At 41.3% G+C, this 12,780-nt stretch overlaps 1 protein-coding gene across 2 annotated transcripts; it reads left to right on the top strand.

The window, feature by feature from the left end:
- Positions 1 to 5,719: 5,719 nt before the first annotated feature.
- LOC137738013 (uncharacterized) lies at positions 5,720 to 11,335 on the top strand. Of its 2 annotated transcripts, none has more exons than XM_068477612.1 (4): positions 5,720 to 6,189; positions 6,280 to 7,551; positions 9,338 to 10,137; positions 10,752 to 11,335. In XM_068477612.1, exons 1-3 carry the CDS (start codon positions 5,756 to 5,758, stop codon positions 9,942 to 9,944), a joined length of 2,313 nt encoding a protein of 770 aa, XP_068333713.1. In that variant the 5' UTR covers positions 5,720 to 5,755; the 3' UTR covers positions 9,945 to 10,137; positions 10,752 to 11,335. The 2 variants fall into 2 exon arrangements, with proteins under 2 accessions (XP_068333713.1, XP_068333714.1); XM_068477613.1 differs by having other exon boundaries at positions 10,492 to 11,335.
- The last annotated feature ends 1,445 nt before the right edge of the window (positions 11,336 to 12,780 follow it).

The following is a 12,780-nucleotide window of genomic DNA, read 5'->3' as shown; positions in this document are numbered from 1 at the left end:
GAACTATCCCTAAGCCGTCTACTAATCCAAGGTTTTAATCAAGGAGGACAAAGAGCAATGGGTATGATCTGAGTGGAGATAACCATTAGTGAACTCAAATCAAGCACAATATTCCACGTGATTGATGCAAGAACTTCCTACAATTTGCTCTTAGGAAGGCCTTGGATCCATGAGAATGGAGTAGTGCCATCCACCCTCCACCAATGCTTAAAATTCTATCGATGTGTGAAGGTGATCCAAGGCGATACCAAGCCATTCACCGAAGCTGAATCACACTTCACAGACGCTAAGTTCTACATGGAGGAAAACATGGTGCTCGAAGCTCTTCCAAAAGAGATTAAATCCACGGGCAAAGCAACACCTAAAAAGCAGAAATGGCAAGCCCTGCCCAAGAAGCAAGAAGGAGAAGCCGTGCCATCTTCAAGCAAAAACAATGATGAGCCTGCTAAACCTGCAATAACCAAAGGGAGTGGGACGCCCTCAAAAGGACCGAACACACCCGTCTTCTGATACATCCCGATGTCGAGAAGAAATAATGGCTAATCCCCATTCGAAGCTGGAGCAAGCAAAGCCGACACACAGTGGCATAAGGATAATGTGAAGTTGCTCAAGACGAATGCAGTTTTGCATTTGACACAGCTAAGCGACGCTAAGGTTGCAAGACTACCACAAGGCTTCATAAAAGCTCTGCCAAAGGGGGTGGAACCAAGCTATCTTCCAACCAAGAGGACCAAAGAAGGTTTTGATCCAAACGCCTACAAACTTATGTCGAAGGCTGGATACGACTTCGCTTCCTCTTCCAATCTTGCAAAGAAGGTTTCAAACACCATGAACGACAAAGAACGTGACCTTACCAAGACTCAAAAGAAGTTGAAAGAGCATGGTTATGGAGTTGACAACAACAAAGCTGGACTTGGCTTGGAAAGTGGATTGGATTAGCGTTACATTGTCAGATGACAGAAGCCTTTAAGGGAATATATTCTTATTATTATTATTATTATTTAATAAAATTAGGGATTAGTTATGGGGTCCACACCACATCAAATTTTAACGATTCGAACCGTCTATTTTTCAAGTTGTACCTCATAGACCATCGCAAAATATTAGCCAAATTGAAAATATTTAAGACATCTAATTGGGTTAAAAAAAATTAACGAATATTTTGTTATATAAGAAACAATTAAATTTTATCTTTATAATTTGTTTGGGCCCAAAATATTACTGTTAGGCCGAGCAGCAGGGTGTGATCGGCCCAAGGTGATGATAAATACTATGGGCCGAATAATAACTCCCGGGCAAGCTGGCAGGGTCGGCCAAATCCTATCCCAAGTAGTTCGGATGAATAGAAAAGGTCGAGGAAGTCCTAGTGCGACCAGGATTCTCGACCGGCAAGGAATGGAGTCCCGAAAAGAAGGAAAATTCAGAATCCCAGTAGGAGTAGGTTTGTTCGAGTTAGAGGTGAAATGGGACAAGGACTCCCAATCCAAATCAGAATTGGTTTCAAGGAATGGGGGACTATAAATACAAGAGATCATGCAACAGAAAAGGCCCTTCAAATCAGCATACAATTGCCCTGCGCAAAACCTCTCAAACACCTTGAGATTTTTCCTTTTCTTTTCCCGCCGACACACCTTCAGTTTGGATAAACAGCACTGTGGAAGCACCCGGCGAGCATCTTCAGTTTGGATAAACAGCACTGCTGCCGCAGAATCAGCCGACCAAGAAGCACCTTCAGTTTGGATAAACAGCACTGCGTCGAGGTCGACCGGTTATCTATCTAAGTCTCGGTGGAGAAGGGTTTTCGAACCTTTTTTGGCAGAGGTCACCTTACTAGCCTTCTCGGCATAGTTAGGTGTTACGAATTGCATTACTCGGCGTACTAGACGCCGAGTGGTTTTATGATTGGATACTCGCAAGTAAGTTTCAGGGTTCGTCATTCCGACGGCCGAACTACGTTCACCATCAAGACATACATCACGTTTGAGTACCTGTGCCCATATAGTTTGGTCTCGATTCGACGTGCTTATACTCTTACGAATATAATCACACTGACCGAATCGGGCTTCGACGATTTGTGAACTCCGCAAAATTAGCAGCCTTGTCTTCAGGCTGTAGAACCCAGAGACCGAGAGCGTTCCTTTCTCGGTCGCAATCGCAAGATAGAGAAGTCAACGACGCGCTTAAAGCTACATCAACAAATTTTACTCCTCGGCCAGGCTCGGCCGACGAGTTGGCACGCCCCGCATTCGACTGAAGGACGTAGTTAGCTTATTAGTTACTCGGCCTGCGCGCCACGTAGGTTTTGTAATTTTTAGAGTCAACATTTTGGCACGCCCGGTGGGATCTTTGTGCTAAACCTTCGGAGTTCATGCCCGTTGAAACACGGTCTACAAAGAAGAAAACAACCATGGGAAAGTCAACAACTGACTTGCCAATGCAAGGCCTTGGGCAGGATTTGCACTCTACAAAAAATCCGATCATTGTTGCGCCGCCCGAGGCCACAAGTGTAACACGCCGAGAGAATGAAATCTATCTCTGCAGGCAACCTCACAACCCAACAGTCCCGAATCAAACGGCTGGAATGTTTTTGGAAGGGATTGTGGAAGATTGTGATGACGATGGTGGGGAAGGTTCCGATCCACCAACTAGGACATTCCTTAGGAGACGACTGGATGAATAGTATCGTCAGGTCGAGCAGTCGATTGGTCAAAAGATGAATGATTTGTTAGAAGCAATACGAAGTAACAACGATACACAGACCAGAATGCTTGAACTACTGGTTAGTAAAGCCTTCGAAGATGGCCAGGTCGGCCAACCTCGGCAGCTCTCGACGAATGTGCCCATACCAGCCGAGAGAGGGTCCGCTCGGCCGCAACCAGTCCCCTTAGAAAGAAGAGAACCAGGAAATAGATCCGAGGGACCAAGCCAGGGAGAAGAAGCCGCTTCCGTAAACTTGACCGAAGTACAGAGAATGATTGATTCGGCCCTGAAGAAAGGGCCGAAGTTTCCAAAATTCATCCATCCATACCCGGCTTATGTAGAAAGGTTTGAATACCTACGAGGATTTAAGATCCCTGATTTCAGCCTCTTTGCCGGGGAATCGTCTTTATCCTCATTAGAACATGTGGCTCGGTTCACAGCTCAGTGTGGAGACGTCAATAGCGACTTCTACAAACTACGGTTGTTTAATTTTTCACTGACAGGCTCAGCTTTCACCTGGTACATTAATCTTCCACCCAATTCTGTGCAGAGTTGGGAAGAATTAGTCGAAAAGTTCCATGAACAATTCTATCGGCCAGGGATGGAAATGTCCGTATCATCCTTGGCCAGGATGGCTCAAGCATCCGACGAATCTCCAATGGAGTACTTAACAAGGTTTAAGTCGGCCAGGAATTGGTGCCGAGTACCACTCCCCGAAGTGGAGTTCGTCAGGATCGCCCTTAACGGATTAAACGTGGAGTACAAAAAGAAGTTTCTGAGGGCAAATATTCGAGATATGTACGAACTTGCTTAACACGTCGAACAATATGATTATCTGCTCCGAGAAGAAAAGATATCAACGTCACCATCCCGGGGGACGTTGTATAAGAACCCCACGGTTAGCTATGCAACGGCCGAAAGTGAAGACCCTCAGTATGCTAGTGTGGATGCGGCCGAGATAGTAATAGACAAACCCTATGTTTGCAAGGCTTTGGCGCAAGTAAATACCAAAGACGCTAAAACCCGTTTGGCCGCCGAGGAAACGAGTAAGTCATCAAAAGTATACACTTTTGATATCACCAAAGCTGATGTAATTTTCGATCAATTATTGGCAGCAAAAATCATCAAGCTTCGGCTGGGACATACTATCCCTAAGGCCGATGAATTAAAAGGAAAGATATACTGCAAGTATCATAATTCTAATAAGCATGCAACCAATAATTATGTTGTGTTCCGGGACACAATTCAAAGTTGGATCGAAAAAGGAAAGTTGAAATTTCCGGAAAAGATGGCGGTCGACGTTAATCCTTTCCCTTCAACAACGATTGGTATGGTGGATGCTCACCTTCCCAAAAACAAAGGGAAGGCCGAATACGTCCCGGTGCAACATGTCCGTCAACGGAATGGTCGCACAAGACTACAACTTGATATTTTTTCAAATGCACCACCAACGGAACAATCGGGGCCACCCGCCGATGAGCCTATGATATTTTTTAAAAAGCAGCAGCGGAGAAACGACACGTGGCCACTCGTTGGGGGCAACGAGGAAAGTGCAATCATGTCTCATAAATGCGCAGGAATAACGGTCATTAAGGAAGTAAAGTCCAAAAAGGCAATAAACGTTTTCGCTTCTTCAAGGCCGAGGCCCGACCAAGAGTTAACAGTCGGCGACCTCAGAAGCGAGGGGGCAATGTTTGGGCCCAAAATATTACTGTTGGGCCGAGCAGCAGGGTGTGATCGGCCCAAGGTGATGATAAATACTATGGGCCGAATAATAACTCCCGGGCAAGCTGGCAGGGTCGGCCAAATCCTATCCCAAGTAGTCCGGATGAATAGAAAAGGTCGAGGAAGTCCTAGTGCGACCAGGATTCTCGACCGGCAAGGAATGGAGTCCCGAAAAGAAGGAAAATTCAGAATCCCAGTAGGAGTAGGTTTGTTCGAGTTAGAGGTGAAATGGGATAAGGACTCCCAATCCAAATCAGAATTGGTTTCAAGGAATGGGGGACTATAAATACAAGAGATCATGCAACAGAAAAGGCCCTTCAAATCAGCATACAATTGCCCTGCGCAAAACCTCTCAAACACCTTGAGATTTTTCCTTTTCTTTTCTCGCCGACACACCTTCAGTTTGGATAAACAGCACTGTGGAAGCACCCGGCGAGCATCTTCAGTTTGGATAAACAGCACTGCTGCCGCAGAATCAGCCGACCAAGAAGCACCTTCAGTTTGGATAAACAGCACTGCGTCGAGGTCGATCGGTTATCTATCTAAGTCTCGGTGGAGAAGGGTTTTCGAACCTTTGTTGGTAGAGGTCACCTTACTAGCCTTCTCGGCATAGTTAGGTGTTACGAATTGCATTACTCGGCGTACTGGACGCCGAGTGGTTTTATGATTGGATACTCGCAAGTGAGTTTCAGGGTTCGGCATTCCGACGGCCGAACTACGTTCACCATCAAGACATACATCACATTTGAGTACCTGTGCCCATATAGTTTGGTCTCGATTCGACGTGCTTATACTCTTACGAATATAATCCCAGTGACCGAATCGGGCTCCGACGATTTGTGAACTCCGCAGAATTAGTAGCCTTGTCTTCAGGCTGTAGAACCCAGAGACCGAGAGCGTTCCTTCCTCGGTCGCAATCGCAAGATAGAGAAGTCAACGACGCGCTCAAAGCTACATCAACAAATTTTACTCCTCGGCCAGGCTCGGCTGACGAGTTGGCACGCCCCGCATTCGACTGAAGGACGTAGTTAGCTTATTAGTTACTCGGCCTGCGCGCCACGTAGGTTTTGTAATTTTTAGAGTCAACATAATTAAATAGGCAAATGGTTTCGGATTGAATTGAATTTTTGTAAGGATGATTTATGAATCGAGATTTACAAAATAAATGATTCGGATAATTAAAATTGGATATGGAGTGGGACCACACTTAATCCTAATATTTTGAAAAAAAAATGAGAATGTTTTGGATAAAAGGCTGGTCAGATGACACTATTGCCAACTCCTATTAGAAGAGTTTAAGCTCAACTCCCTTCACCTACTAGAAAGATAAATGGAGAATCGCAGCAAAAGAAAAAGAAAGCCGGAATCCGATGACATTAGCGACGACACCGCCTTCGCCGTCGTGCTGGCCGCTCTTTCATCTCTGAACCCCAACTCCCTCCGACCCTTAATCAATAAATGCCTAAACAAACTCCACCGCTCGATCACCGATCCCACCCTCTCTCTTCTCCCAACTCTCCTCACTTTCAACTCTCCTGCAATATCTCGCCGTGCCGCTGAGATGGTGGGGTACGCCGCCCTGGAGTCCTTGGACATGAACCAGAGGATTGCTTCCGATGCTGACATAATCAATAGCTTGCTCTCCTCATTGGCCAGCTCCAACACCGGCGTCTCAGTGGCTGCCTGCAATGCCCTTCTGGATTTGTGCACCACTGGTTTCGGACGGCGTCGTTTGCTCGATTCCTCTGCGCTTCCCAGGATTCTGTGAGTGCCCAACATTTTTTTTGTCAAACCCAACTATTTTGCTTTCCATTGTTTTTCATTTACTTGGCTTGTCATGTGATAGGTTTTTAGTTCTGGGTTTCTTCAGGTTCATAAATCTTTGGAAAATTCAGTGTCTTTTTGCTCTGTTTCTGTGGATAGTGGAGGAGTTATCGCTCCTAAAATTGGGTTTAAGGGAGATGAACTTCCAGTGTTACTTCTTAGTGCTGCAGTTCTTCTCATCAATACCTGTAAAATTGAGCAATTGGAGAACATCCCAACAAACCTCTCTCATGTTTTTTTCGCCTTCATGAGAAATCTGTGGGTGAAAGTGCGGAATGAAATGGTGTTCGAAAGCCAATTAGAGTCCACCCAAGGGGGGCATTTACATATTAGCAACATTAGGATTAGTGATATAGCCGAAACCCTTTTTAGGCTTTCCATTTGTGCCTCTCAGCTTATCAAGCCTTTGCCTTTTCATGTGGTTGAAAGGGAGATATTTGGATTCTCTGAGTCTGGTTTTAAGGATTTCGTATCAAATCAGTGGGAGGTGTCACCGTTTCTTGTGCGGCGTGGGCATCCAGAAGGGGATTTAGTTGAGGAGAATGATATTTTTGGACCATTTGTACGATCACTAAACTCAACAGGAACATTTCCTTTGTTTCTTTCTTCTATGCTTCCGAGGATGGTTTCTTGTCTTCCTATTGCTTCTGATGAATTTAACATCCTTACTTTCCTAGAGGAGGTGAAAAATAAATTGGGTTGCCTTCTAACCTACCAGCAGGACATTCGGGTTCTAAGAACAGACTGCCACCTTAAGAGGGAGGAACATTTTTTTCAGAACAGTTTGAACTCTTGTTGTACAAGGGATCCTCATTATCTTGGTGTTAAAGATGTTTTAAAATGCGAAGAAGCATACAAGGAAGGTTATACAGTTGCACTGCGTGGAATGGAGTTCCGCTTTGAGAGCGTTGCAGCTATTGCTGATGGATTGGCATCTCTTTTTGGTCAACCATCAATTGGTGCCAATATGTACTTGACACCACCTAATTCTCAGGGTTTGGCTCGCCACTACGATGACCATTGTGTGTTTGTATGCCAACTTGTTGGGACTAAGAAATGGAGACTGTATCCTCAGTCAAATGTGCATTTACCTCGCTTGTATGATCCTCTTAATCAGCTACATGCTTCAGAAGTGCAGAGTTCACCAGCTGAATGCAAACAATTTTTGCTGAGAGAAGGTGATATTTTGTATATTCCCAGAGGTGTTCTCCATGAGGCATGCACGGAGAATGTTAGTTTTGATGGGTCTGATGGCAATTCCTTACACCTTACACTCGGTATTGAGGTTGAGCCTCCTTTTGAGTAAGTATGAGTAAAATATAATCTATCGTTAATGATCAACTTTCTTAATTGCTACCGCTGTGGTTTTTTTGGTCAAATATGTTCATGAAATCACTTTCTACCCGTGTGATTTAAGATATCCTTGGTCCTCATGTTGTGTATTTAGGAATTTACTTTTCTAATTAGTTGATTATTAAAATTATAAAAAATCAGAAGGCTATGATTTTTGGCATAGTTTATTGATAAAATATTTCCAAGTGGGATGTTGGTAGTGTAAGTAAACTTATAGGTACACGATTCAGCATCGTGCAGAGCATGTGTGCAGGTGATATATGACGAAAGCATACAGATAGTTTTAACTTATTTTTCACCCTCTGATGTGGAACATTGAATATTTAGTGGATATAAGGGAATGTTGCAATATTGATGCTGTGATATACATTATCTACCAATTATAGATAAGATATGAATAGAGATTGACCTGTGCTAACTGTCTTGTGGGCATGAACAATATCTGTTGTGATAATGTCATTTGTATACTTTTATGACATTCTCTTCATTTTAATTTAATAGAATCTCCAGAATGCTCAATGAATGACTAGTTGTTGTCTAGAGTCCTGTTGACCGTATCCCTTTCCACTTAACTCCAAAAGCTGTCATTGACTCCTAAGCACTGTGTGGGGGAAATATTGAACAGATAGGGAGCTTGGTCTATAAATTATTGAGTTCACAACACTTGGGTAACTGTAACATAAAATTGGTCAGTTACACAAACTACTTGAATTGTCTAGAATTCAAGGGCTTTCTGGGTCTGTTGAAGTTTAATTATCTAGTGTTAGCATGTTATCAAAGCAGGTTGCTCACGTGTTGTTCCCAACTGCCCACATGTTCCCACGTCACACAATATGTAATGTCCACGTGCAGTCTTAGATGACACCAGAAGCGAGGGGGCATGTTGAAAGTATCAGTGGATTAAGAACCTTGAGTTTTCTTATAAGGAGTTGGCTTACACCCAAAGACGTTTCAAAGAAGAATCATTTTAAGCAGTCAAAATATATTTTTAACCATACAAAAGATTAAAAAAATTCTTTTGACTGCTTAAAATGATTCTTCTTTGAAACGTCTTTGTTTCTGAGGCTGAACAATGCATGTGGGCTGATCCACATTTGTGACCATATCATATGGTGCTGAGTAACTGACATCTTTTTTCTACAAGACAGAGACACAAGTTCTTGACCCCCTGTCTGTGGAAAAGTACATCCTAACTTTATGTAATATTGAAGCTGAGTCGTTTAAATAAATACACACACAGACAGACACATACATGTGCATATGGTACTCCATGATTGTTGTTTACTACCACGCTAAGATGTGTGCTAATACTATTGGAAATTTATATTAGGTTTTTGGCCTTTGAATTTAAATAATTACTTTCAGAGGTCATCACTATTTCACATAGAATATGGATTGAAGAAAGTGATTGATTACCCTTCTGTTTCTAATTTGATGGCATGTGTGTACAATGTCTGGTCAAAGTATAGTTCGAATCCACTGCGATATGCCCAAGGTTTCATTGTTAGCATGATGTCAATTTCTAATCTGGTACTGGTATATTAGATCAAAATGTAATTCAAAAACTCAGTTTAGTTATGGTATTGGTTGGTTATGTATGTATAATTAGAAATTGCCATTACATTTCGATTTCTGAAAGGAAAAAAACCTTCAAGTAACATGTAAAAAATTCTGAACTCATAATCGCATTAACATTGCTAGACTTCTGACATACTCTGGTTCTCAATGTGTACAGGTGGGAGGGATTTGTTCATGTTGCACTCTTCAGTTGGAACCAGAACCAAAAAAAAGCTAATAACCTTTCCAAGTATTCATCTGGAATTATTCATGATATATCTGTGAATTTGTTGCACGCTGCTATTGTGCTGATTGACGATTCTGATTCTACCTTCCGGAAGGCTTGCTTGGTTGCTTCGGTTTTTTCACAATCACATATCCATAATTGGCTTGATTTAAACCAGCGAATCATTTTCTGTCAGTTGATTGACAAAATTAAAATAGAGTCACAGTTCTTGAAAGTGTTCAGGAATGTAGAATTAGCAATTCAGAAAAGCGAAGATCCTTTCCAACGAATTAGATGGCTTGGGTTTCTTAATACGGAGGAGGAAATCAGTCCAAATTGTGAACAGAATATGCATTTGATGGGGATGAAAAACTTGTTCACATTGTGCAGTCAACATAAAGGCAAGGTGGAAGCTGCATTCCAGCAGCTAACAGCCAGGTTTAGTAGTGAGGTGATATTTGAGGATGCAATAGAAAGGTATAAGATACTGCTAGAGACATATAGAAAGGCCAGAAAGCAATATATGAATGGGATGGTTTCACTGCACTATCAATTATGAGTTTAGTAACATATTCGCTTCCTCCTCTCTGTTCCTAATTATAGCCAGTTCCGACAGTGTGAGACCCTGATGGAAGGGAATGAATCAACTCCGTCTTGCACAGTGGGATCTGATTCATACGTCAATGATCCAGCTTTATACCTAATGTAGCCAGTTTACGGTTAAAGTGCCATTCCATAACCTATGGCTCAAGGTACGTCATTCTTCACTTGTTGACTTGGTTTATTCTTGTGAACAAACAGCTATGTAGGTAGAGCGAAATGATGAAAAGAAAAATGAATTCCGCAACAGTATTAAAAACAACATTAATCAAGTGTTCCTTAATGAGATATATATGCGTGTATATATATATATTTTTTTTCATGAATCCTTCATAAGATATATAAGTACATCGTATCTGCATACATCTCAGTCTAGAAGGTTCAGTATTGGTCTATGGTGTGGGATGTCTGGGTGTTGGATTTGGATGAGTAGTCACTCCATGATAATCAATGTGATAAACAAGCTCGTCTAATTCATTGTTACTGTTTGCATGTTTGATTGCCAGTGGAATTTCTTTGACTTTGGATGCTTCTGACTCTCCATCTTCATCAATGTCCTACATGTAACACAACCTCAATGATGGTTTTGGATAAAAATAGAATACGAACACAACATCTATTAAAAAAAACTTCAAAAATAGAATCAGATGGTTTCAATCTACAAACTTGAAGTGAAATTACAATGTTTTCCGTCACTAAGCAGACTGTTCAGGAAGAACTGAACATTATGATTGTTAACTCATGAAAGACTGACTTGCTTGAACAGGATTCATTTGGCATGTTATCTGAGAACTGAAAAGCTGGAGACCTGTTATGAGGAAACAGAAGATGATGATACACAAAGATTTCATCATTTATACAGCTGAAATGAAAAGCTTCCTGTACTTAGGGAAGGAAAAGTTGGAGCACCAATGTTTGTGTGTGTGTGCATAATATATGTATATATATATATTGAGAGCATTCCACTGTGTGTGTGTGTGAGAGAGAGAGAGAGAGAGAGAGAGAGAGAGAGAGAGAGAGAGAGAGAGAGAGAGCAGCCCAGAATGGTGTAGACAGGTGTGTCCCCAGGGTCTATGCTGTTACCAAATTTACTCTTTGGTGAAGACTTACTTGTGGCCTAATAATGTCCAACTGGATTCCCGTCTGGTGTTGCAGGGCAGGTAAACAGAAGAAACTGAAATTCACCTTTGTGTTTCACTTCAAACAAAGCCACTCACGATTGAATCATTAACCATGTTTTGTCCTCACCAACAACTAATTATTTTTCCCATGTCAATCTTTGGCTGCTTTCCCCACTCTCTCTCTCTCTCTCCAAAATTTTGATGTTGAGGGCATCTTTTTTTCAAGATGCAATCTGTGATGATGGTTTTATTGTCAAATGAAAGATGAAGAAAGTATATAGGGAAATGAAAGATGAACAAGGGTGATGGCAGAGAGGGGAAGAAAACTTCAAATTGAAAACAACTTAAAATTGTTTTTGGTTTTCTTTTTGTGCGTCTTTCTTATATGTTTCTTTTACATCTTTCCCACCATCCTTTCTACACAACTCTTCTAAATCCCTCATTTTTCACATATACTTTTAACATTGATAGAGTTTTCTTTTGCTATGGTGGTCTTTCATAATTGTCAATCCAGAGGTGAGGGTCAACTCAGTAGTGGTTAAGAAAAAAATGGGTCGGGAATGGTTATGAGGATGATGTTGATCTGCTTATTCGCCACACTAAGAAGAGATTCTCTTCTTAAACCAATGCATATCCCTAGTGGCGTTACCGGTTCATTAAATGTTTGTTAGGTGTTCAAAAGTAACATAACTATCTAGTAAATGTTTACCATATGGCATCACCGGTTGAATGAGAGTCTCTCTTCACAATGAGAACCGAGTAATTGCATTAACAAAGAGTGCATGGTTCCACAAAATCAACATCATTAGTATTATCCAGAGAAAATTCAGTGACAGTGAGTAGAAATTGAACTCACAAAAATAGGTATCAAACTCTCAACAAATTGGCCAAAACCTAAAACTACTAAGACCGAAAAAACATAAAACTATTGTAGTCATATTGACAAATCGTCACCAAATTGGCCAAAACCTAGTTGGTTTCCAAGTTTAAATTGGAGAAATTTTATTTGAATCAATATAATCTCACTTTATAGCTAAGGGTGAATGTACATTGGGACCAAGGTGATCTCAAGATTTCCTAGAGGCTGAGAAATACGCATGTGAAGATCCTCTAGGGACACTCTAAATGTTCGGTATGAACCCCTTTTGTGCCCACGAAGTGCTTGATGTAATGTTTGCTGGGCATATCTCAGCAGGTTGCATCGATAGCACTTGACAAAAGTTCTCGATAATACTCATCAAATTGTTGATATTTGTTAGTCCGTGTGCTTTCGACTGATGACAACAAGATCATCTAGTATTTGACGAAATTTCTTAGTGAATATACTTTAAGTTTTTTTATTTTTTTTTTATTTTTTTTATAAACGCATTTGGCGCTCTGTTCCTATCTAAAAAACTGGGACTCTTAACACTATGACACTCAATTTAAACATTAAATGTGAATTGTCTTTTTGCCTTATTGTATAAGGGAAGTGATTTTCACACACCCTTTTGAGCTTATCACACACCTCTCTTTATTTCAGGTCATCGAATTGAATAAGTTAAACAAAATCTATTGTCAGGATCAAACATGGGTGTGTAAGAGGCTAAAAAGATGCATGCTTATTATTTTTCTTGTATAATTACTATCAAGTACAAAATTAAATTAACTCAAACTAAAATTATTAAATCCACA

This window comes from Pyrus communis, chromosome 6 (genome assembly GCF_963583255.1).
Source record: "Pyrus communis chromosome 6, drPyrComm1.1, whole genome shotgun sequence".
Classification (NCBI taxonomy): domain Eukaryota; kingdom Viridiplantae; phylum Streptophyta; class Magnoliopsida; order Rosales; family Rosaceae; genus Pyrus; species Pyrus communis.
Note: the sequence above shows the minus strand (reverse complement) of the source record. Positions and strands in the feature narration are given on the sequence as shown.